Here is a 20142-nt window from a genome sequence, read left to right on the forward strand (position 1 = left end):
CTGGTGGTCAAGTACCCCTCAGATGTAGCTAGGGAGACTATCCATACCCCATAAGCAGACAGAACTGGCGAGTCTTCAGGAGGCAACAGAGCATCTCCTGACTTTACAGTCCTTCTCCAGTGGTGTTGGACATCCCCAGCTGAGAGGCAGTTATGAAGACGCCTTTACCCAATGATCTCAACCTCAGGAGGCAGGCTCAGGGTTTCTGGCATGGAAGCAAGGTCTTCAGCCTCTGACCTAAGGACCTAGGACTCCCTGCATAGCATTGAGGACTTTAACTCCTTGTTGGGGGCAGGGGCATGGAGACGTGTGGCCCAGAGAGCCACCATGTCCCTGCCTTTCTCCAAGGGTTAGAGTTTCCCCTGCAGGCTGTGCTCCACCCCTTTGCAAATGGGGAGCACATAAAGGGAGCACCAGCTGCAGTCAGGACCTCATCCAGGTGGGGGCGACTGCTCAGCCTAGGAAAGTGGCTGCTCCGGGCCACCTGTATCACAGTGGGGATGAGACAAACACAGATGACTTGAAGCCAACCCAGCCACTCCTCTCCAGAGCCCACTTTGTGGTGTGGGTGTTGTGTAAGTGGAGCAAAGGCCATGTGAGTACAGGCTGTGGGTTAGCAGCCCCATCCTTCCGGGAGAGAAGGTGTCCCAGAGAGCTTACATGCACTGCCAGGGGAAGGGTCTAAAAGGCTGGATACAGGTCAGGAAGACCCAGAGCTTATACTATACGGTGGTGTGACCTGCCAAGGGAGAAGGTGTCTAGAGGTTAGGACAGCCTCCTACCCCCAGCTTTGGGCTCTGAGCTCAGCTTCCCTCTGGCCAAAGGGCCCAATGATGCTTTTTCTATGAAACCCAGCCGTCTTCAGGAACCACCCCATGGCCTGTCAAAGGGATAATGATATCTCCTCTCCAGGCCGGTTCTACAGAGACAGTAACCATCCAGTGGCCAGGACACACATAGGGACTTATTTTTATTTGTTTTGCTATTTTAACAAAGTAGATTTGGGGGAGGATGACACACCAACAAAGAGCAACTTGAAAAGGAGACTAAGATGCCAGTTTCCCTTAAAGCAGCAGCAAAAGAATAATGTCTAGAAATAAAAAAGGAGATTGGAGACGTACAAAACTACAACACATTCAAGAAACCTGAGGAGCCGGGCATGGCGTCACATGCCTTTAATCCCAGCACTTGGGAGGCAGAGGCAGGCGGATTTCTGAGTTCCAGGCCAGCCTGGTCTACAGAGTGAGTTCCAGGACAGCCAGGGTTACACAGAGAAACCCTGGGGGGGGGGGGGGGGAGGGAGCGGAAACACCTGAGGACCCGAGGAGATGGAGAGGTCTCCCATGTTCATGGATCACAAGATCTAATGTTGGCTAGGGAGATGGCTCAGTGGGTAAGAGCAAAAGTTGGACACAGTTGCACATATTGGTAATCCCAGAATTCCTATGATGAGATGGAAGGCAGAGACAGGAAAACCCCAGAAATTCACCGGCCAGTGAGTTGGAAACACTGTTTCAAGGGGGATGCTGAAGACTACACTCAGAGTTGCCCTCTGACTTCCACTGTCTAACACCCATACCCACATCCACTGGCACATGCACACATTCAAATGGTGGAAATTACAGTAGAAACCCCAACCCTCAGGGCTGGAGAGGGTGCAGCATTAGAAACACTCTGCCCTTGATCTTCAATCCCAGTGACCATGTCAGTCAACTAGTGACTGCCTGTAGCTCCACTTCCCTTCATGTGCATATACTGACACAAGTAGTCAAAAACGACTATTTTAAAAAGTTTTAAAAATAGAAAACCAACCCTCATGTTGCAGAACTGCCAAAGGTCCCAAAACAGCCAGAACAGAAAGGAGGGATTAGAAGATTCTAATTTCTTTCTTTTTTTTTTTTTTTAAAGACTTGCTTATTACATTTATATGAGTACACTGTAGCTGTTTTCTGACACACCAGAAGAGGGCATCAGATTCTATTACAGATGGTTGTGAGCCACCATGTGGTTGCTGGGATTGAACTCATGACCTCTGGAAGAGCAGTCAGTGCTCTTAACCACTGAGCCATCTCTCCAGCCCCAGAAGATTCTAATTTCTTAATTCAGAACTTAACCGCATTTGGTTAGAGTAGCCACTGGAATAAGGGTCAGAGTTACAGGTCAGTGGACTAGAATAGGAAATGCACAGTAAGAGGCCGCTTACAGATTTGTAACAAGACTACTCAGTGGGTGAAGAAGACTCTCCAAGCTGATGTGGTGGCTCATGGCCACAGAGTAGAGAATGAGGTCTGCTATTATCTGCAGGCCAGCATGGCCTATAATATGAAACGCTGTCTAAACAACGGTGTAAAAAAGTGAAAAGAACCCACACAGTATATAAATGCCTCTAATTCCAGGCTTCAGGTAGCCAATGCAGGACGACTGTGGACACAAGACTAGCTTGGTCTGTATATCTGAAGGTCAGCCTGGGGCACCATAAAGACCTAATAAACCAAGATCTTTAAAAGAGATCAGTCAAGGACTTGATTAGACATCTCTCCAAAGAAAACAGCAAATGAGTAGGCAGCACATGGAAGACATCACTAGATAATACAACCAAGTTTCTGGGAGGTACCATCTCATACCTGCCAACTCGGCTTTAATCTGAAGGTGGAAAGTAGCACGTGTCCACCAGGACATGAAGGGATTGTAGCACTTGTGCACTATGTAGGGGGCTTGAGAAGGAGTGGGCGATACTGAAAGTGGCTTGGTATCTCTTCAAGAAGATCAGCACGGGGGGCTAGAGAGATGGCTCAGTGGTTAAGAGCACCGACTGTTCTTCCAGAGGTCCTGAGTTCAGTTCCCAGCAACCACATGGTGGCTCACAACCATCCATAATGAGATTTGATACCTTCTTCTGGTGCATCTGAAGACAGCTACAGTGTACTTAGATATAATAATAAATAAATCTTAAAAAAAAAAGATTAGCACGGAGTTATGGTACAACCCTGCAATTTCAGGGCTAAATATAAGTCCCAGAGAAACAAAAGCATGTGACCACATGGAAACCTTGGAGGATGTTTATAGGATGTTGTTCATAAGGCAGAAACTACCTACATGACCATGTGTGAATGAATGAATAAACAAAACTTGGGGTGAGAGGAACAATGTGGTTAGCCCCCTTCACTACCTCTTTCCACCACATAAGGACAAAGTGTGCAAGGCATTGTCTTAAGAGGCAGAGCCTAGGCTGGCATCGAGCACTGGACCTGCTAAAGCCTGGACCTTGGACTTCCTAATATCCAGAATTGTCAGAAACATGCTTATTCTTTATTTTTTATTAATGTTATTTGTTTAGAGCGTATGCATGCCTGCACATGTGTGGGCATGCACATGCCATGGAGGCCAGAGGACCTTGTGGGATCCAGGGTTTGAACTCAGGTCATGAGGCTTGGCAGCAAATGTCCTTAAACACCGGAGCCACGTCACCCCACTGGCCCTCTACTCTTTATCAGTCTCAGAGGAGCTGGATTGAGCTTGGTTGAGTCTTTGCTTTGGCTTTAGTTTTGGTATTTGAGACAGGGTAGCCCTGTCTAACCTCAAACTCTTAATCCTCTTGCCTTATCTTTTTGAGTTCTGGGTTTACAGGTGTGACTCTATATCATACATTGTCCTTATGAGATGCAGTTAGTATGAGCTGGACTACAGACCCTGTGTTATCAGCCAAGATTTTCTCCTAAACAGCATCTGGTTTACCAAAGGCTGTGTGACCCCCTCATAGCTACCAAAGCCCTCGTCAGGTCTGACCTCCTCCTCTGTCCACCCCTAAGCCTGTCACCTGTCTTACTGGTCCATGATAGCCTGTCCCCTGCCCCACTCCACACTGTCCTGCTCTGTCGTATCTGATGATCAGGCTTCTAGGGTCAGATGTCACCCCCTTCCCTAACAACTATCCCCAGAATCCCCCTACCTTACTGCTCATCACCTTGCCCGTGCCCCCCATCACCACCCCACAAGCCAGAGCAGGACCATGGATGGTAGGTACTAAATGAACCAGTGAGTGAGCTACCAGTGGATAATGCCTGAGTGGGGAGAGAATGAGCTAATAAACAAGCCAGCCATCTGCTGAGCATAAGAGTGAGGGGCGAATGAATAAACTGCCCATATCTAGGCACATCTGTGACAGGAGCCTCAGCATGGAGGTTACACAGCAGTTCATCAGCTGCCTGTCCTACAGCACCACTGTGTGGTTGCAGTAGGGATTGCCACTACCCACATTAACATAACATCCCAGAAGAAAGGGGCTCCTGTTCTCAATCCTTCAAAGATGTGAGAGGGAGGGAGAGAGAGGGAGACAAGTACTTTCTTCTGCCCCGCCCCACCCCTGAGCTCCCTCAGAGCAGCCTTCCTCCCCTCAGAATTTCCTCTAGAAGGTCTAGCAACATACGTGCAAGGTATCCCTCGTTGCTGGCGATCCAGGCCTGCTTGAAAGCAAGCAGGTGTCTGCAGCCCTGACTGGTCAGCACCAACCCCTGAGCTCAGGCCCTATCTCTGGGATTTGCTGTCTTCTTACTGACTCCACAGTATTCCTTCTTGGGCTTGTCTCATATTTTCTGCTACCTGTGTCTGAGCTCTGAGGGCCCCAGGACCACTGGATCCATTGCACAGCCCTCCTGCACCTCCCCCTATAACTCACCTACAGCCTGCCTACATTCTGCCAGTAGCTCACCACATAGTATGTGTGTAACGCACAGCCGCGGCTCCCACTTTATGCTCCCTGGCATCAGCTTACACATGTGAGAGTCACACACCCAGATGACATACTTGTTTAAGACAAGAGCCCAATCTCTCCCAGCTTCACCAGCGTAGCCATAAGCTTCTGGCCTTTGGACCCTGAAATTGGCTTGGGTAGACCTCCCATGACAAGGCTGTCATTCCTGACTTGGGTAGATTGTTGGCCTCAGCTGGGCCATCCAGAGCCCTGTTCTGGTTGTGCCAACGAGGCCTGCAAAGGTGAGCTGCCTTTCGTCTCTTTCCTGCTTTCCAACCCTAGATGGAAGCTGGCCCAGAGAAGCTGGCACAGTCACAAGAGTGACATGAAGGAGGAAAGTGACTCCTGTGTCTGCCAGTTCTTGCTCCCTGGTAAAGGTTGGGAACATCTCAGTGCCAGCAACACACAGGGATCACACTTACACTCCAGCTATCCCAACACCACCTCCCTGATCGATCACTCACTCTCTTGTATCCCCCACTGCAGACTGCCTGTGAGTGGCTCGGCACTGTGTCAGCCCCGCTGCTACCTGGTGTTGCAAAGCTGAAAGCCACGGAAGAGATCCAAGTTAGATTCCCTATAAGAAACTTTCTGGAAATGGGAAAGGAATAGTTCTTGTCACTGTTTTAGGCTGGCCTTCTTTCACTCAGTAGAAGGCTGGCTCAAGGGGAGACAGTGCACAGGCCTTCTCACACCCCACCTGCGGACCCATAGGCAGTCTTCATCCTTTTGCACATCCACCTATTACCCACCTGCAACCTGCCTTGTGGGCAGCTTGCACCTCACCCCTCAGTGCACATTGATTGACAGCTGTGCCCCTTCTTGATAACTAGGTCAGCAGGCCTGCATCTATGGCCTCTGTGTGTTCTCAGGGCTGCTGCAGAAGATGCTGTGCAGAGACCCAGGGATGGGACTCCCCAGCCTCCGTTCCTCCAACCCTTCGGTGATTTTGAGACATGTGGTTCTCAGCACTAAATATCCTTTAGGTGAAATATCCAAGCCAGTAAGGATGCCTCGGTTGGCTCAGTCTAGTTCCAGAAACAGCCTCACACAGAACCCAGCACTGGTTACCCAACGCACCAAAGGCTCTGTGCAGTGTGGATTGAGTTGTTTCCCCCAGAACTCACGCTGATGACCGGAGAGGTGGTTTACACCTGGCTCCTCTAACAGAGAGAGGTGTACCCAGTGGTGGCTCATGACCATCTTTAACTCCAGTTCCAGAAACCAATACCCTATCCTGGTTTTGTGGACACCAGGCACGTGTGTGTGTCACCCCCAACAAAAAGCCTCATGTTGCTGTTTTGGCCTCAGAATGTGTCCTTCTTTGGAACAGGGCCGTTGTAGGTACAGTTGGGTTGAGGCAAGCCTTAATCCAAAGTGATGATTCTTTATAAAGAGGATTTGGACACAGACAGTGGGAGATGCAGTGTGAAGGTGGAAGCAGAGATCGGGTGATGTTCTGCCAGCCAAGCAGCCGAGGGAGGATCACAACATGTCGCCTTCAGAAGCCAGGGAAAGCCTGGTGTGGCCTCCCACAGAGCTTGTAGAGAAATCTGCCCTCTTTATTCCTCTGACTCTTTCAACGATTTTGGTGCTTCTGACCCCAGGGCTCTGTGACAGGACAGATGCTTCCAACCCTGCCTGGTTAAACCCTGGTCACTGCCCGGAATAGTCTTTCTGGAAAGCAGAGTCAGGCAACCAAGGAACAGGCTCAGAGCTGCACCAGGGGAGAGCTTGGGGCTGTGGGGTAGGATGCTGGTGTCTGCCAGCACCAGGAAGATTGCATTTTTAGAATGGCATACAAGGGATTTTAAATTCTCAGTTCAAGGCAGAGTGAGAAAACCAGGAAACACATGGGGCTGCTAGAAGAGGTAACCAAGTTTCCTGTGGCCGGGCTGCTGTGCCTGCAGATCACAAGCAAGCTGTACCCTGCAGGGTGCAGGATTACAGGGCAAACTGAATTCTCAGCCTCTGCAGGTCATCTGTGCAGGAGCTGGAGCAGAAAACCAACGGGAAAGCATCAGGGCAAAGAGACTGAGGGGCTGAGCCTGGCCCCATCACTCCTGAACCCCCAAACCCCTCGGCACAGACACCGTGCTTGCAGGCCATACCTGTGACGGCATCACCCTCAGACCTGACAGAAATGAGAACCAGCTAAGTCCTGTCACAAACATCAGACACACACTCGAGGTTTTGCTTTCTGGCTGGATATCAAGGAGATGGACTCAGGCCACAGAAGCATAGCCCTGGCTCTCTGCATTTGTGCAGCTGGCACACACCCCGAGCCCTGAGCTCCAGCACTGGCTTGCCTATATGTGAAAAGTCCGGGCAGTTTGCTTGTCGAGGTCTGTGCTACAGTGTTTCCACTGAGATGTGTTAGTTCCTTAGCATAACACAAAGGAAAAAACAAACAGGTTGGAAGGGGAGTTCTCTGGAAGAGAGGTGCACTAAAGTCAAGCCCCAGGAGGAAGCCGCTCCGTACCTTGCTTCTCTCCCCAGGGAGCAACTATATTTGTGCCTTTTGCATCTTTAAAACAAAACCTATCAGGACCAACGTAAAGCAGGAGAGGCTGGCGTAGGCTAACTGTTTCGGGAGGCTCTGGCCACAGCAGCAGGAGTGGGAGGCAGAGGGATGGACCATAGAGATATCAGAACCATTAACCCCCAAAGGTCGGTCACTAGTGACCTACTTTTTGCCACCAAGAAGGGAATGCGTGTTCAAACAGTTGAGCCTCCTGGGGCCATGCGTATGACATCATGGCAGCTCACCTTTCCCAAAGGACGCCAGAAGCTTGTCTGTGAGGAACCTTGTAGACCAGAGACGAAGGTGGGAGATGTTGTCATCCAAGTGGGTTCCTGATTCCTCAGGGACCTGGGGTAGGCAGGGTGGGTTCAGTTGCAGGAAAGATGTTAAGCTTTGAGCAGCAGGCAGGACAAACGGGACTGGGCGGGCTCTGCTCACTGTGAATGATTAAGTGCAGAGGGTGATCTTTTTTTTTTTTTAAAAGCCAGCTGGGGCCAACGGGCCAGACACAAAGTATCTCAAGGGCAGGCTTGGGAGATGACCCAGAGGTGAAGCACATGTCCTGCAAGCCTGACCACCTGAATCCAGATCCCCTAAACCCATGTAAAAGCCAGCACAGGAGGCATCGCTAATCCCAGCACCCCAAAGAGAGATGGGCGGAACCAACAGGAAGACTTCTAGAAGCCCAGGAGCAGCTAGCCTGGTGGGCGTAACAAGCAGAAGATGCTGCCTCAAACAAGGTGAAGGAAAGACGACCCAAGGTTGTCCTCTGACCTCTACATGTACATAGTGGCACTTGATGAAAACACACACACACACTCACCTCACAGTTGGGTTGTGTGGTACTTGTCAGGAGGCTCACTCCTGCCCTGCTGACCTCAGCTGTGGTGGCACACCTGGTCAGAGCTGGCACACACCACCATAAGTTCCAGATTCCTTGCTTGTCTTGTGACGGAGATAAAATGGCTGTCAGAGGCAATCTAAAGAAGGATTTCCTGTGGTGAGGCAGAGCAGCCTCATGGCAGCAGGAGCTGAAGAAGGGGAGCCTGCTCACACAATAGTGGATAGTAAGCCAAGATGGAGGACTAGACCAGGTGTAACCTTCAAAGGCAGTCACCAGCACCCTTCCTCCAACCTAGCTCCACTTTCTAAAGTTCCCACACCCTCCCCAAATTGCACAGCTAGGGAGTATTGTGGGGGACACTTCACATGCAAACCATAACTAGTCCTGACTGGCTTCTTTTCCAGGCTATGTGGCCCCTTTTGGCCTGATGACTGAGTTTCAAGAACAAGCATACAGAGGTCCCAGAAAGGAACTTGTCAGCGTCTGTAACCTGGACACATGGTGGTCCTAATAATTCACTTACTCCCTCCTGAGTCAGCTTTGTATAGCTGGGCTCTGGAAAAACTTCGGGTGAGTGCAAGGTTGAGCTCCGTCAGCAGAGGGCGCTGGAACTGCAGGAAGCCCTGGAGGCAGAAGGGGGCTTCCTCTATGTCTCTTTCCGCCTGAGGGAGGGGGGTCAGAATTTCACTCCCTAGCCCCAGACCTCCTTTTGGGGCCCAGCACCCTCTTTTCTCTAGCACTGCAGTTCCCAGTGGACTCTTTTTACAGATCCTCAGCCTTTTTTGCAGAGTGTTGTTTCTGAGTCTTGTGTCCGGCCAGCACCTCTCCCCGGGTAGTCCTGCAGCTATCCTTCAGCCACACGCTTGGCTCCCCGTGGGGGCACAGCGTTCTCCCAGGCACTCAGCAGCTTCCCAAGGTCTCTTTCTTGGCACTTGCTGCTTATGTGTTCCTTGAGTTCCTGCACGCACACGCTTTGGTGGTTGCAGGTCTCTGGCCCTAGTGTCACAGTTTTCTGCACAGGTGACCAGTACAGCTTCTGGCTCTTTCTGAGACGGTGCATGAGTGTCAGCACAGAAGCAGTTCTACGAGACTGCAGTACAGTCCGACCTTGGCGGTGGGCTTGATTATGCTACTGGGCTTCTTGCTGCGGGATGCTGATGACATGTGGGCGTTGCCTAAGGAAGCTGCTTCCCACTGGCTGGTGATGATAAAGGGCCACTTAACATGGAGTCCAAATAGCTGCAGCAGGGTGACCATAGCAGAGGACCCATCACTGCACTGGGGCATTCACAGCAGTCACCAGGTCCTCAGCTGTAAGAAGGACAGTACTCCTTGACCTCTCTGAGGGGTCACTCCTGTCTCACAGCTATAGGACCAACACCACAGCGGTCAGAGCCTTTGCTCTGATGCATACAAGGTGACTGATGACTCAACTTGTACCTGGCCACAGAATTCCTTCCCATAGGTTAGGATCCTGGTTTGGGGTGTAACACAGTGGTAGAGCACTTGCCTAACACAGAGACCCTGGGTCCTGTCCCTAGCACCGGAGGACGTTGATGGAAAGACAGGAACCCTGAACTCTGGAGAGGACTGGACTTATGACATTGGACCTCCCAAATCACATGACCCCTCTCCAACCAGAGGGGCTTGGCCAAGAGAGCTGGAGACCCATGTTAGGGATCTTTTTATGACCCTGCATGTGGCAGGTTCAGAGGAGTCCGCCTTGAGGACCTCCATGGCCACCTTTTGTTGACATGAGGCCTATAGTTAAATCCTAGGGGTCAGGCACATGTGACATGGCAGATGGCTCGGAATGGGTATTGGGACAGTTCCTCTAAAGGACTAAAGCAAGATGGCTGTCATGGCACCGGCACGCAGAATCTCAGCAATCAGAAGCCTGCAGGTAGAGGGTCGAGAGTTTAAGGCCTGCCTGAAATAAAAAGGAACAAACACAAAAGATTTCATGCTCTAAGAACACACAAGGTTTCTGTCCTCTCCCCCTTTCCTGTCCCAGTCCTCTACCAGTGTGTGCTGGGTCACCATTGCTGTGATGAAACACCATGACCAAAAGCAAGCTGGGAAGGAAAGGGTTTATTGTATTTGGCTTACACTTCCACATGGTCTGTCATCAAAGGAAATCAGGACAGGGACTTAGACAGGAGGCAGGAGCTGATGCAGAGGCCATGGAGGGGTGCTGCTTACTAGCTTGCTCCTCATGGCTTGCTCAGCCTTCTCTCTTATAAAGCTCAGGACCACCAGCCCAGGGATGGCACCAGCCACAATGGGCTGGGCCCTCCCAAGTCAGTCACTAAATAAGAAAAATACCTTACAGCTGGATCTTTTTTGTTTGTTTGTTTTTGTTTTTTTCAAGACAGGGTTTCTCTGTATAGCCCTGGCTGTCCTGGAACTCACTTTGTAGACCAGGCTGGCCTCAAACTCAGAAATCTGCCTGCCTCTGCCTCCCAAGTGCTGGGATTAAAGGTGTGAGCCACCATGCCCGGCTCTACAGCTGGATCTTATGGAAGCATTTTCTCAACTGAGATTCCCTCCTTTCAGGTGACTCTGGCTTATATCAAGTTGACGTAAAATTAGCCATAACAGCCGAGCATGGTGGCAGGCAGATTTCTGAGTTCGAGGCCAGCCTGGTCTACAAAGTGAGTTCCAGGACAGCCAGGGCTATACAGAGAAACCCTGCCTCAAAAAACCAAAATAAATAAATAAATAAATAAGCCATAACAGACACACACACACACACACACACACACACACACACACACACACACACACACACAGAGAGAGAGAGACAGAGAGACAGAGAAAGAGACACAGAGACAGACAGAGAGAGAGAGAAAGAGAGAGAATCCTTTTAAAATACAGAAAACTTACTGGGCATGATGGCTCACATCTTTAATCCCAGCAAAGGGAGGCAAAGGGAAGCAGATCTCTGGGAGTTCAAGGCCAGCTTGGTCTACAGAGTGAGTTCTAGGACAGCCAGGGCTACAGAGAGAGGAAAATATCTTTAAAATAAGTAAGTAAATTTTAAAACCATATTTATTCTTAGCTTGTAGGCTGTATAAAAAGGAGAGGGGAGATCAAACCGGTTTGACTCACGGGCCATAGTTGCCAAATCCTGGCTTACAGACGGAAAGAATTCAGACATTTCCAGCTCTGTATTGGCAGAGAACTAGGAAGAATGTGTGGAAGCGCTTCCAGAGTGTTATGGTAGAAACAGAACCCTCCCTGGGCAATAAATACTCCTAGCTAAATGGTTGCAGCCAGCAAGGCACTGGGTACTGTGGGCTGTTGCTTGACAGACTGGGCCTCAGTTAGTGACTCTGGGATGTCAGGGCATCCTAGCACGGAGTAGACAAGAGTGGACAGAGAAAGTGGGTGATTTCAAGGCCATCTTGGTCTGCATAGCAAGTCCCAAACCAGCCAGAGATACCCTGGACCTGCACAAGACCTCTGTCCCACACCCCTGAACATGCCCTTGGTTAGGGCATGAGAACCACACAGGTCGGAAGCTCCAGCCTTCTAGTAAGTTCTGCCCCAGTACTGCCCTTTATAGTCATGTTGACCACAGGGACAGGGTACCATTACTGCGATTTTATGGGGCCAGTTGGCCCACAGAGCATTGGAGACTAAGATATGACAGCTAACCATCAAAGTCAGTGGCTGAGCCCGATTAGGGCAGCTGACTGTACAGAGAACCCTGGGATAAAGGGTTCCTGGCTAGTTAGAAGGCCCCTTGGAATCAAATCAAAACAAAAAAACCAACCTCTAGAAACTGCTTCTAAGTGACAGAAGGAGCTAGAACCCTAGGTCTGGTAGCCAGAGCCTGCCCCAAGTCCTTACCATGGACTTTACTCTCAGCCTCTCGTGCTGTTCTTAAAACCAAGTCAAGACTGGGAGCCTCTTATGCCTAAGGAGTCACAAGAGCCACTGCTGCGACACCGGAAAGCCCCCTCCATGCCTTCTGCCCTTGTTTACTGAAGGAGTTGGGGGTGGGGGAAGGGAAAATGCAGGCAGTTCAGGAATCAGAAGAAGCTGCCTGCCGAGGGATAGCCACTGGCTTTACTGGATTCATAATGTGTTGAGCCTGAGGCTAAGACTGAGCCCTTCGTTCAGAAAGGTGTAAATGAACAAGAATGCTTAGTAATTGGCCCAGCTGCTTGTACTGTCTGCCTCCCGAAGGGATATTACCCGGATGATTGCCGTGGGGAAGGAGAACTCCCCTCCTAGCAAAGGCATTGAATTCAGGACAGTGGCGCCCTTTTTGGGGCTGTTAGGGTGTAGAGCCCCACTCATGAGTGTCTTGTCCCCGCCCCCTGACTCACCAAGGGCCTACAGAGGGCAGGTGTGATCAGAGAATCCCTGGGGTTAGTGTGTCAGTCCCAGCAACCGGGCTGACTCAACGGTAGCCTAAGGACTGTCCACAGTGAGGAAACTAGGGGACGAAGGTGACAGCGCCGAATGGCAGGTGAACGCTGGTGCACACTTCTCAGCAAGCACTTGTAGGTCCAAAACACTGGGTGTGTGTATGTTCTGCGCCAGCGGGGAGGGGGGCGTCGGCTGGGCGGTTTTGAAAGTCAGGAAGCCTGATTTAGGCTCACTCCTGTGAGGTGCTCTGAATTAATCACAGTCCCATCTGATTAGCTGAAAGGCCGAGGGAGGGCGTTCGCATCGCCTAGTAAGTCCAGCGGTGCGCTGCGCTAGGGACGAAGCTGCTTCGCGTTCTGAGGCGCGTGGCTCCGCGCGGCCGCCGTAGGTCGGGCGGAGTACGGTGGCCGCAGAGCGGCGGCTGCGACGGGTTCGGCCGGCCGGCGCGGGGCCGCCATGGGCAACCTGTTCGGCCGCAAGAAGCAGAGCCGAGTCACCGAACAGGACAGGGCCATCCTGGTGAGGGGCCTACGGCGGGCAGGGGGCCGGGCCCCGTGGGGGAAACTGAGGCGGGAAGCGGAGCGGGCCGCGCTTCCGGTGCCATGGCGCGCCCAGCTGCAGACTCCTGGACCAGCCCCGGCTCGGCCCGGAAAGACCGGGATTGTGTCTCGGGGCTGAGCGCCGATCCGTGAGAGAAGGTGCCAGGAAGGAAGCCTGTGGCCTTGGCCTTGGAATCCCAAGCCATAAGTTATTGAAAGTTCCTAGAAAAAGCCCCCAGATAAAGATCCCGTGGGCGTGGCTTTCACTAAAAGTCTCAGCGTGATTCTTACTGGGAAAGGGTGCTCGTCCCCCATCTCTGCAGCCTCTGTGTGAGCTGGAAGCCCCCGAGACACTCGTGTCTCAGGACACCGCCCTCCATCTCTAAGTAAAACTGTCACAGAGGTGGGTCCTGCGGACAGGACACACCTTGTCTGCTCCTCTGTGGAATTCGGAGGCTCAGGACACCACTGTCAAGCACACATCTGAACAGTCCCAGAGCGCCAGGCACCAGGAAGGAAAGTGCCTAGCTCCAGGTGCTGCTGCTGCCACTGCCTGACCTGCTCAGATTGCTTGGTCTCCAGAGGCACAGTCTGGCCATCCTGCAGCTCCATTTGGTGCCCCTGTCTCCCCAGGCAAGATGCCTGATGCTTTGTAAACAGCTGGCAGAAATAACCACCCGAGAAGAGCATGGGTAGCCTAACTCAAGGTCTCCAAACCTAAAGGGTGGAAATAGTGAGCACTCTCTGTCATGCAGTTGATGCCCACCGTGGGGCAGACCCTGTAGAGGACACTGGGTGAAGGTGGGAGACCCAGAACCACACCCAGGCCCATGCTCAAACACACACACACACACAAAACACGCTAGCAGAGCTCCCCAGCTAGCCTGTTCTCCTAGGTAACCTACAGTCTATGGTGAATGGTTTCTCACTAACTAAACCTTAAAGGTGCCCATGGCCTTCACTTGAAATAGTCTGCCTCAGGGTTTCATTCTGTGTGTGACATGTGCCCAGGGCCTGTACCTGTTCATCATGGCTCCGCCTGAAGGGTCGGCATTTGGACACAGAACAGAAATGGGCTGAACAGGAGGACTGAGCGCACTTGGCTAGTGGCTGGGGAGGGGGAGGCAGAAGATGTCAACTTCAGACCCTTTGTTACATTTGAGCCTCCCAGGGCCTGGTGGCCACAGCAGTGACCCACAGAGTTCAGGCTGATCACAGCCTCATCCTCCTGTGACTGAAGAGGATGAAAGTCTCCTCCTCGGCACAGTGGGCCTTGGCTTGGGGCAGGCCAGTTGCAACTGCATTGTAAGGCTGGGGATGTTTCTGGATGTTGCTCCATATCTTTGGGTGGCAGAGGCCACTGCTGGGCAGGGTTACCTGGCCCTTCCTGACCATGCTGGTGAGCGCCTGGCAGAAGGACCCGCTGACCAGCCTGCACTCTTGCTCTCTCCCCAGCAACTGAAGCAGCAGAGGGACAAACTGAGGCAGTACCAGAAGAGGGTCACGCAGCAGCTGGAGAGGGAGCGGGCCCTGGCCAGGCAGCTGCTGCGGGATGGCAGGAAAGAGTAAGGGGCACTTCCTTCCCCGGGCTAGCATGGTGTGTGTGTGTGTGGGGGGGGTGCTTCCCTGGGGCTGAGCCAGGGCCAACTCTGACACCGTGGCTTTCCCCTGCAGACGAGCCAAGCTGCTGCTCAAGAAGAAGAGGTACCGGGAGCAACTGCTCGATAGGACAGAAAACCAGATCAGCAGCCTGGAAGCCATGGTAGGCAGTGGCCAGGAGCCTTTGCTGGGAACCCGAGTGCTTGGGGGATGGGCCTCCCCAGGGTGGGAGGTGGGGAACAGGTCAGGCTGGTGACTCCCAGAGCTGGGGTAAGAGCTTCCTGGTTTGTCCCTGCTGGCTGGAGCCACTGAAAGGCAGTCAGCACCCTTGGAATGTCCTCCAGGACATTCTCAGTAGATCTCAGCCGCCACAGCAGAGACCAGGAAGGGTAGGACCAATGACAGAAGCCCGTCACTCGGCTGGTCCAGAGCCAAACAGGGCTTCTGACCCCTGGCTGCTGCTTTCAGGTTCAGAGCATCGAGTTCACGCAGATCGAGATGAAGGTGATGGAGGGGCTACAGGTGGGGAACGAATGTCTGAATAAGATGCACCAGGTAGGTCTTCGTGGGGCCTGGTGGGCGGGTGGGTGCAGCTGCAGGGCCCAGGAAATGGGAGCGAGTTTGCGCCAGATCAGGGCCGAGTCTAGCTGGATCTGGATCGGGGGATGTTCCAGTACCTGGCTGTGACCAGTGGGATGGGAGGAAGGTGTGGCACAGCGTGACCTTTGAGCAGGGTTCACTGGTGCCGAGTGCCAGGGAGTGCCTGCCTGCCCACAGAGCTCAGGAAGCAGCACTGGGTGGTGAGTGGGCCGGCCTTTAGCTGCCTTCTGGGTATCTGAGTAGGGTCTGGGGTGCATTGTATCAGGCCGGCATCTGTATTGTACTGACTATAGACAGAGGAAGTCTAGACACCACGCAGGAAGGATTTCCAGTTTTGACCTGGTTTACTCTCAATTGTCGGGGTTGTTCAGGGCCTGGGAAGGTCTGGGCAGTGGAAGACTGGTCTGGCTCAACGCCAAGGGCAGGCCCACTTCCCTGGCTTTGCTGAAGGAGAGACAGGATGAGGGTGTGGCCTTGCTGTGGGCTGTCCTCTCCCTTGCTGAGCAGCTCTGAACCTTCATCAGGTGATGTCCATAGAGGAGGTGGAGAGGATCCTGGACGAGACCCAGGAGGCAGTGGAGTACCAGCGGGTATGTGTTGCTGGGCACAGGCTCACCCATTTGTGATCACCAAGTTGGCATTTGTGTGGCGATCCACTGCTTCCCGGGGGAACCCAGAGGCCCAGTTGGAAATACCCTTCACAGTCCATTCATGTTCCCGGGGGCACCCAGAGCCCCCCCAGACACGCCCCTCGATACCTCTCCTTCCACAGCAAATTGATGAGCTGCTGGCCGGAAACTTCACCCAGGAGGATGAGGACGCCATCCTGGAAGAGCTGAATGCAATCACTCAGGTACAGTCCCCAGGGCTGTCTTGTCCCCTGGGGGATGGGACCCTATGGGCCTCTGCTTGGTGGTGTGTCCCACTGTTGTGTCTGAGCCCAGAGTCCTGGTTTCCCGATTCCCTTCCTACGGTGATTCCTTTGTACGGAAGCCAAGCAGCTTCCACACTCCGTGCGGCGCTGAGGGATCTGTGCAGGAGTGGTTTGGAGTCTGACCCGGCAGTTTGCTGCTGGCCGGCACTCGTGACCCATGTGTGGACTGAGAGGAAATGCTGAGCCTGGCCTGCCCAGTCAGCATGCGCTTTCCTCCCCCGTGACTCAGTGGAGTCTGTTCACCTCTGCACTCCAGGCCCTCGGGGTCCTGCTGCTGCGGCAGCTGTGTCTGCCCCGTATCCAGGCTGCGAGCTCTGTAGCTACCATACGGGCATGGCCTCTGCTTCCCAAGGTTCCCCTGTGTCCCCAGAGCCACCTCCTGTCCTCAGCCCAGGAAGACTGTCTGGGAAGTTGCCCACTGGGGCCTGTGACTGCCCACCTGTTAGAGCCAGGAGCCCTATGAGGTGCTGGGAGGACAGGCCGCCTGCGGGCGCTCACAGGGCCGCTCTCCACCGCAGCCCTCTAGGATTGCTCCCTCAGTGCTCCTCAGCAGAAGCCTCCTCGCCCAGGACTCAGCATAGCCTGAAAGCCTGCTTTCCCCGTGGGCCTCTGCAGGCCCTGCCTTGTGAGCTGACATTCCTGAGAATAGCTCCAGGTCTCCGGGGACTCTGAGGACTCTTGGTGTAGCTCAGCCCCTGGAGTGGCCTGTCACCTCTAGTGGTCATCTGTAAGGACGCTGTAGCTCGGGGGAGTGCAGGGCCAGTCATCTGAGCAGGAGTCTGGCGGCTGCTTTGTCCCTCTGAGAGCAGCTAGTGAGCAGATCCAGCCCTTGAGAGCCAGGGCAGCCTGTGACAGCACACACCCAGCTCATGCCTCACCTGTGCTTCTTGCAGGAACAAATGGAGTTACCAGAGGTTCCGTCAGAGCCGCTCCCTGACCGAAACCCAGGTATCGGTATCATTGCGTTCTGTGTGTGACCGTGTTGGTCTAAGGAACATACCCAAGGCTCAATACGCTGCTCATCATACCATGCCCACTGGCATCTCCCACAGCGCAGTGGGAAAGTGCTTGAGCCTGTGCCTGGGTCAGCAGAGAGTAAGTGTCCAGCCTCTGGTTGGACTTGGCTTTCTCAAGGGCCAGACCAGCACACAGAGTCACGCTGACACATCAGCCATGGGAGAAGGCTTGTCCGTCATTAAGGCCCTGAAGGGCTTAGATCCCCTGGAACTCACAGCCTTGGAGAGCGCTGCCCCTACACCATCACAGTCATGGCTCAGAAGCCTCCACACACCCTAGTCAGTGGATTAAGTGGACACTCAAACTCAGGGTAGCTCCACAGTTCCCTCTGTTCCTTGGTGGCTTCTGGGAGCTCCAGGCTGTGCCCCTGGCCTGTAGGTCCATCTCACTTCCTGCCTCTATATAACTCACATTCCCTGCTGTGCATGCCCTACCCCAGCCCCTGGCCTCGTCCTCTGAAAGCTCTGTGCTCACCATGACCCATTGTTTTTTTCCGCAGAAGCCCCTGCCAAGGCCAGATCCAGGCAGGCAGAGCTGGTGGCGGCTTCATAACCTGGTCTCTCCAGGCACTCATAGGGATTCTCTGAGGACTGGCCCACAGAGCCTTTGGCTGCGAGTCAACCCTGAGGGCTCCCGGGAGGCCTGGAGGGCTGGACTGGCCAGTGCAGGTGCTGATGGCTGGAGCAGCAGCTTACATGGAAGCTGACATCAGGGCGCCTTGAAGTTTAGTCTGGATGCACCTTTGTCTCTTTCTCCTTCTGGACTAAGTGGATCCCCGGCCAGCCAGGCCCAGCTTTAGGCAGCTGTGGACCCCATGCTGGCCGCAGCCCACTACTCCTGGTGCTGTTCTCATGCTGCCCCAGCCCATGTGAGCTGCGCTCAGACCTCGGGGTCCCTGTGCTCCCCTCTCGTGTCTCTGCTGCTCACATGAGCTGGTGGGGGCTTCAGCTGAGCAGTTCTCGCCTTGCCTGGCATCCTGACACCCCTCAGTTACCCTGCAGGCTAGTGGCAGAAACCCTAGTGTTCTCCAAATCTGTTGGAGCATCTTTGCACCTCAGATCACCTTGAGCCTCTTCTGTTGGGGGAGGTGGGCCAGGGGCCATCCCACAGAATGGACAAATCTAGGAGCCCGGCTTGGGGTCTGTTCGCAGAAGAAAAACATGTTGAAGGTGGTAACAAGACCCTGTTTTAATGGGCATGTACCCCATGGAGTCCTGGACACACTAAGCCACCAACGCCCAGGAGGCACGGAACTCTGAACTGACCTCCAGAGCCCTATGCTTGTTTCATCACGGACAATCTCTGGTCCTCGGGTCTTTGAGGAACAAAGGGTCTTATGTACCCTTAGGGCCTACCAGGAAAGGAGGGCATTTCTTCCTTACCCAAAACAGGTCAACCTCAGTATTAAAGTTGACCCCTGCATGGTCTTTGGCCTCTTGGACTTGAGTTTAGTGTCTTGGTTCCCTGTTAGGAGCAGTTACACAGGTGGATTGGAGTGTGGCTTATGATCCGACACAAACCTCCCTAACCACCATGCTAGGCAGAGCCAGGGCCTGGGAGCCACGTGCTTGGCAGAGAGGGCAGCTTTGGGCACCTACCTCAGGTTGGGGAAAGTCTGGGACCTCCAGAGTTCCGGCTGTCTTTAAAGGTAGAAGAGGGCATGGCTCTGGCCACTCCAAATGTGCACACTGCATATTCAACGCACATGGGCCTGGTAGTCAGGGCTGCCAGATCCCAGACCTAAAGCCATTTCGAACGAGAGACTGACTGGTTCAGGGTTGCAGTGCACACGGGAAACATCATATCTGGTAGTCTGCAGGCAAATCCCCTTCATGGAGCAGCCTTCATACACAGGCTTGGCACTGCTAGGTTGAATTCAGGCAACCTCAGGAGGCAGTGCAGCCAAGACCCACAGAATAAGTGTGGATGTGGCTTCTGCAGTACCTGTGTCCACCAGGAGGGGCGCTACCCACTTCTGCTGCTGGGGTGCTTGTCTGTCATGAAGACTGTTACCAACGAAGCCTGCTCCAAGCCCATGGCCATGTCCTGCAGTAGTAAATCCAGGCCCTGGGTACACGCACACCCTGGAGCCCCTCGCTACCGAGCGTGACAGTGCTGCAGGAATTGCATCACAGGCCCAGGAAGCCCAGATTCCATTCTGTTCTCCACGGCATCTCACCTGAGCCAGGTGGAGACTGGCAGTTCACCGCGGAGCTGCCCTCATCCTGAGACAGCCAAGAGTAATTAATTACTCCTTTCAGGGCTAGGTCTTGCTATGTAGCCTATGCTGCCCTATGCTGTCTGCTGGCCCCTCAGCTCTCTGAACAATAGGATGACAGATGTTCCACTGTACCTGGCTTGGGGGTGGTAGCCTTTCAGTTCTACCCCTGACTGTGATCCCTCGCCACCTTCGGGCCTCCTGTTTCACCATGCTCCCATCAGCCAGTGTGGTTGGTACAGGACCTACGACAATTACAAGCTAAGTACAAAGCCCGTGGCAGATCTGGGGGCCCTGCCGGAGACAGCCTCTGGAGGTGAGCAGTGGTATGAATGGGGCCACGTAGTCAGGTTGGGACCTGTAGGTCAAGCACTAGCATGGGGCTCCCTGAGAAGACAGCTCAGGCTGTGGCCTAGAGGTCCACACAGGGCAGAAAAGACCAGATCTTAAGGGGACCTTATGGGAGCTGCTGGGACAAAGGCACCTGCAGTAGGAAGAGGGTTCACAGAGGACATGTGTGTGTGTGTCTGTCTGTCTGTGTATATGTGTGTGTACACGTGTGTGTGTGTGTACGCGTGTGTTTGGTTTCCAGCTGGCTCTTGTGCAGAGCACTGGCTCAGTGAAGGTAGATTTGGATCTAAACTCAGAGCATCGGCTGCTGAGGCCTTGGTACCTTGCCTGGGCTCTCGCATATGAGATCTTCACAGCAGGATCCTCAGATGTTCCAGTCCTTACAG

The 20142-nt window shown here is 53.4% G+C and overlaps 1 protein-coding gene and 1 long non-coding RNA gene across 4 annotated transcripts; one reads left to right on the top strand and one right to left on the bottom strand.

Moving 5' to 3' along the window:
- Positions 1–5775: 5775 nt before the first annotated feature.
- Positions 5776–12892, bottom strand: Gm39485. Of its 2 annotated transcripts, none has more exons than XR_003949830.1 (3): positions 12456–12892; positions 8098–10048; positions 5776–7622 (listed from the first exon to the last, which is right to left on the bottom strand). It is a non-coding gene; the product is annotated as a predicted gene, 39485 (long non-coding RNA). The 2 variants fall into 2 exon arrangements; XR_001780398.2 differs by having other exon boundaries at positions 5776–7711.
- On the top strand, positions 12489–18632 carry Chmp6 (charged multivesicular body protein 6). 2 transcript variants are annotated; one of them, XM_006532718.3, is made up of 8 exons: positions 12489–12632; positions 14493–14602; positions 14712–14799; positions 15105–15191; positions 15761–15826; positions 16009–16089; positions 17064–17118; positions 17687–18628. In XM_006532718.3, the coding sequence occupies exons 3-8, from the start codon at positions 14797–14799 to the stop codon at positions 17737–17739; spliced, it is 345 nt and encodes a 114-aa protein (XP_006532781.1). In that variant the 5' UTR covers positions 12489–12632; positions 14493–14602; positions 14712–14796; the 3' UTR covers positions 17740–18628. The 2 variants fall into 2 exon arrangements, with proteins under 2 accessions (XP_006532781.1, NP_001078967.1); NM_001085498.2 differs by lacking the exon at positions 12489–12632 and adding an exon at positions 12890–13017 and having other exon boundaries at positions 17687–18632.
- Positions 18633–20142: the final 1510 nt, after the last annotated feature.

This window comes from Mus musculus, chromosome 11, assembly GCF_000001635.26.
Source record: "Mus musculus strain C57BL/6J chromosome 11, GRCm38.p6 C57BL/6J".
NCBI classification, from domain to species: Eukaryota; Metazoa; Chordata; class Mammalia; order Rodentia; family Muridae; genus Mus; species Mus musculus.

Excerpts from the sequence above, each read along its gene's own strand:
- Chmp6 (NM_001085498.2), top strand. The coding sequence starts at position 12,955 with ATGGGCAACCTGTTCGGCCGCAAGAAGCAGAGCCGAGTCACCGAACAG. Across the intron at positions 16,090-17,063 it reads AGCTGAATGCAATCACTCAG|GAACAAATGGAGTTACCAGA; the intron begins GTACAGTCCCCA and ends TGCTTCTTGCAG. Across the intron at positions 17,119-17,686 it reads GCTCCCTGACCGAAACCCAG|AAGCCCCTGCCAAGGCCAGA; the intron begins GTATCGGTATCA and ends TTTTTTCCGCAG.